The 4,028-nt window shown below is 39.4% G+C and overlaps 1 protein-coding gene across 2 annotated transcripts; it reads right to left on the bottom strand.

Annotated features, from left to right (window-relative positions):
* Positions 1-1,522: 1,522 nt before the first annotated feature.
* LOC113470058 lies at positions 1,523-3,753 on the bottom strand. Of its 2 annotated transcripts, none has more exons than XM_026828207.1 (2): positions 2,507-2,531; positions 1,523-2,016 (listed from the first exon to the last, which is right to left on the bottom strand). In XM_026828207.1, the coding sequence occupies exons 1-2, from the start codon at positions 2,520-2,522 to the stop codon at positions 1,736-1,738; spliced, it is 297 nt and encodes a 98-aa protein (XP_026684008.1). In that variant the 5' UTR covers positions 2,523-2,531; the 3' UTR covers positions 1,523-1,735. The 2 variants fall into 2 exon arrangements, with proteins under 2 accessions (XP_026684008.1, XP_026684007.1); XM_026828206.1 differs by lacking the exon at positions 2,507-2,531 and adding an exon at positions 3,318-3,753 and having other exon boundaries at positions 1,524-2,016.
* Positions 3,754-4,028: the final 275 nt, after the last annotated feature.

Genomic DNA, 4,028 nt, shown 5'->3' with positions numbered 1-4,028 from the left:
GGGAGTATTTTAAGATAGGAAATTTTTGGTCGAAAATTGGCCGCCGTAGGCGGTCGATTTTGGACTTAGAAAAATTTTTTTAAAAAAAGTTCAATTTTTGGACACTTTTTAATGATTCCTCATTACATGGGGAGTATTTTAAGATAGGAAATTTTCGACCAAAAATCGGCCGCCGTAGGCGGCTCAGGCTCGGGACTTAGAAAAATTTTATTTATTATTTTTTTTTTTCAAATACGTGTTCCGCAAATGTAATAGAAAGTCGTGTGATGTTCACACCAGATTTTTTTTTTTCTGTTATCTGGTCAAGCACCTAAGTATAAATAAAAACATAAACATACCTTCCTACACATACATAATTATATTCTTTGCCAATTGCTTAGATATTATTAGAAAAAAATCTAGTTATCTACTTACTTAAGTGAGAAATGAGTTACCTATTACATGCACGCGTATTATTTACATAAGTGCTTAGGAAAGTTATGTTATATTTAATTTTATTCAGTAGGGTATTTAGATGTATACGTATCTAATTTTATTCGCTAAGATGTATACCTACTTATCTAATTTTGTTCACTACATTAAGGTAGGTACTTAGGCATGGCACATGCTAATTGGGTGGTACTTTGACGTAAGTACTGGTATGCCTAAATATGGCCAAGTAGATGCAAGTATCTCTTTTGCATCGGGACATTTCTCCACTTTCTTTGAGTGTTGGCCTAAAACTTGGGCCCTGAATAGTAATACTTACTCAAGTTTAAGTACTTCAGTGCCGAAGTACCTTCTTAAGTAGGTACTTTGCTTCTTAAGTACATACGTAGTCACTCTTCATGTTTGAAATCAAGCGCAAGAGCCGGCGGCTTTACAGAATATGGACTGCTTACTTAAGTGACTGAGCTGTTTCCTGTAGTACTGGAAAAGTAATAAATTTAGCTTAAATACTTGGTTTGGACATCATAGAAGGAGATGTTGAAAGACCAAGACCAAGAAGAATATGGCTGGACGATGTGAAAGAATGGTTAGGAGTGAGAAGCTATGAAGAGTGCAAGGAGCTGGCAATGAACCGAGAACTTTTTAGAACAACAGTTACAAGACGTCTAGTAACCATCGACCACGATGACACTACATGATGATGATGAGTTAGTTTAGCTCACAACTTAATTCCATACACAAGAAGTCCACTCTGAGGCTTAGGTGTAGATTTAAACAGCCCTAAAGGATGGGTCAAGCTTATACGAATCTAGTTTCTTTTTCCCATTTAAACCTGTAGTACGTACGTACGTACGTACGTTACGTACGTACGTACGTGTTAAGCTCAAGTCTAAGGACTACTACGGGCATTTTTCAAGAGAAAACAGTACGAAAAGTGGTGCTTCTTTCATAGATCTCCTTCTCCTCAAATTTAGGAAAATGGTACGGAAAATGGCTCCTCTTCCATAGACCTCCTCAAATATGAGTTCACTGTTGAACAAGAAGGCTCGATAAATTTCTGACTTTCCCAATGATTTCCTAAAAAATCTGAGAGTTCTAGAGGTTGAAACAGAGTAGGTAGGTAAAGTACACAAATAGTCCACTCCGAGGCTTCGGTGTAGGGGCAAACAGCCCTAAAAGGTGAGTTAAGATTATACAAATCGACGAAGTGGGCAATCTGATTCACACCTTGAATACCCTGAAAGGTTAAACCCCCGGTTACAGTTTAATGTCCTACCAAGTTGTTTCATTGTTTCCAATCTTTGTTTCATTTCGTTTCCAGCAACATCCTCCGTATTTCATCCCCTCCAACGTCCACCTCCTCACTAAACGCCCGTTTGACGGCCAACCGCTTTGCCATTCGTTTCGCACCGTCTAGCAACGTTTCGTAACGTTTCTGTAGAGCGGCCCGTTGTTCCCGGCTCAGTTTCATGGCTCGGTTTTTGGTTTCAATGAGGTGGATGGTTTGTTGGAGCTTGGCGGTACGCAGCGCGATCAGCTTGTCGATCATGGCGCACGTCAGCTCTTTTCGCGTCAGATGTTTTTTGCCTGTAAAGAAGGTGTCGTTTGTCTATAGATTCGCATCAGTTGCCTACCTATCTAAACAAATTCTAATTGTGTTAAGTATAAAGTCTCGTTACAAATGACTTTCCTTGTTTGAGTGATGCAACTCTCTAAATAGTTATCAATCTTAATGACTTGATTTTGATGCAAATCGTCTAGATCCCAAGTCCAACGCGCCAACCGCTACACCTCTTTTTGTTGACAGAATTTTAAGGCCAATGGCTGAAACTGGGTCCTTGCCTTAATCCCCATCCAAAAATTTGTTTTTCCTATTAAGCATGTTACCCAAGGTTCCCAGGTTCAGACTTCTACTTTTGGCCGTTCTAAAAATATTCAAAGGTTTCCATACTCTCACCCATCACTCTGCCGTACTTAAGTACCTCCTAGTCCTAACAGTACTAAAGTACCTTCCTACAGTACTTAAGTACCTTCCTTCAGTACTTAAGTACCTACCTACAGAACCTATTTTACTTACTCGGGCAGTTTTTCATGTCATCCAGAATTCTGTTGGAGCTTGGCGGTACGCAGCGCGATCAGCTTGTCGATCATGGCGCACGTCAGCTCTTTTCGCGTCAGATGTTTTTTGCCTGTAAGAAAGGTGTCGTTTGTCTATAGATTCGCAGTTGCCTACCTATCTAAACAAATTCTAATAGTGGATTTCACCAGTGACTTACTTAAGAGAGATTTCACTAATGGGAGAATTTTTAATAATCCCTAAAGAACTTTTTAAAAATTCCTCCTCTTTGGATCATTAAAAACCCCTTTTTGGAGCATTAAAAGCTCCTTTTTGGAGCATTAAAAATTCTCCCATTAGTGAAATCTACCATTAAGTCATTGGTGAAATCCACCATAATTGTGTTAAGTATGAAGTCTCGTTACAAATGACTTTCCTTGTTTGAGTGAATAGTTTTCAATCTTAATGACTTGATTTTTATGCAAATCGCCTAGATCCCAAGTCTAACGCGCCAACCGCTACACCTCTTTTTGTTGACAGAATTTTAGAGCCAATGGCTGAGACTGGGTCCTTGCCTTGATCCCCATCTAAAAAATTGTTTTTCCTATTAAGCATCTTACCCAAGGTTCCAGGTTCAGACTTCTACTTTTGGCCGTTCTAAAAATATTCAAAGGTTTCCATACTCATCCATCACTCTGCCGTACTTAAGTACCTCCTAGTCCTAACAGTAGGTACTAAAGTACCTTCCTACAGTACTCAAGTACCTTCATACAGTACTTAAGTACCTTCCTTCAGTACTTAAGTACCTACCTACAGAACCTACTTTACTTACTCGGGCAGTTTTTCATGTCGTCCAGAATTCTCTGGTCTTCTTCGCTGCCTACATGTGGGTTGTTCTGACTACTCCGATCAAATATAGTCAGCCAATGAGGATATGGACTATTGTCTCTAAGGGCGGCTCGGTCATTCTCCAGATTGAATATCTCGTTCCCCAAACAAATCAGAGTGATTTCATGATCATCCAGCTGTTTCCTGTAGTACTGGAAAAGTAATAAATTTAGCTTAAATACTTGGTTTGGAATCATACCTAGAAGGAGATGTTGAAAGACCAAGACCAAAGAAGATGGCTGGACGATGGCTGGACGATGTGAAAGAATGGTTAGGAGTGAGAAGCTATGAAGAGTGCAAGGAGCTGGCAATGAACCGAGAACTTTTTAGAACAACAGTTACAAGACGTCTAGCAATCATCGACCACGATGACACTACATGATGATGATGAGTTAGTTTAGCTCACAACTTAACTCCATACACGCGGGATCCCGCACTTATGCAATTGAAGGGGCAACATAGGTATTTATCACCTAAACCCCCGCCAAAGGTGACTGAAACTCTTTCTTTGCGATTTTCTTTCTATTTGAAGTAATTGCTAACCTTTTAATCACAAAACTGTACAATAGGTAAACAAAATTTAATTCGTTTTCATCGTCACCATCATCATAACCAGCTGTTATCAATCCACTGCTGAATAAAGATAACGATCTTT

This window comes from Diaphorina citri, unplaced genomic scaffold (assembly GCF_000475195.1).
Source record: "Diaphorina citri unplaced genomic scaffold, Diaci psyllid genome assembly version 1.1 scaffold1368, whole genome shotgun sequence".
Classification (NCBI taxonomy): Eukaryota; Metazoa; Arthropoda; class Insecta; order Hemiptera; family Psyllidae; genus Diaphorina; species Diaphorina citri.
Note: the sequence above shows the minus strand (reverse complement) of the source record. Positions and strands in the feature narration are given on the sequence as shown.

What these genes read in the sequence shown, in the direction of transcription:
- LOC113470058 (XM_026828206.1), bottom strand. Translation starts at nt 3,570, where the DNA reads ATGATTCCAAACCAAGTATTTAAGCTAAATTTATTACTTTTCCAGTAC. An exon ending in CGACATGAAAAACTGCCCGA is followed by an intron (nt 2,017 to 3,317) that starts GTAAGTAAAGTA and finishes CCTTCTTTACAG; the next exon opens with GCAAAAAACATCTGACGCGA.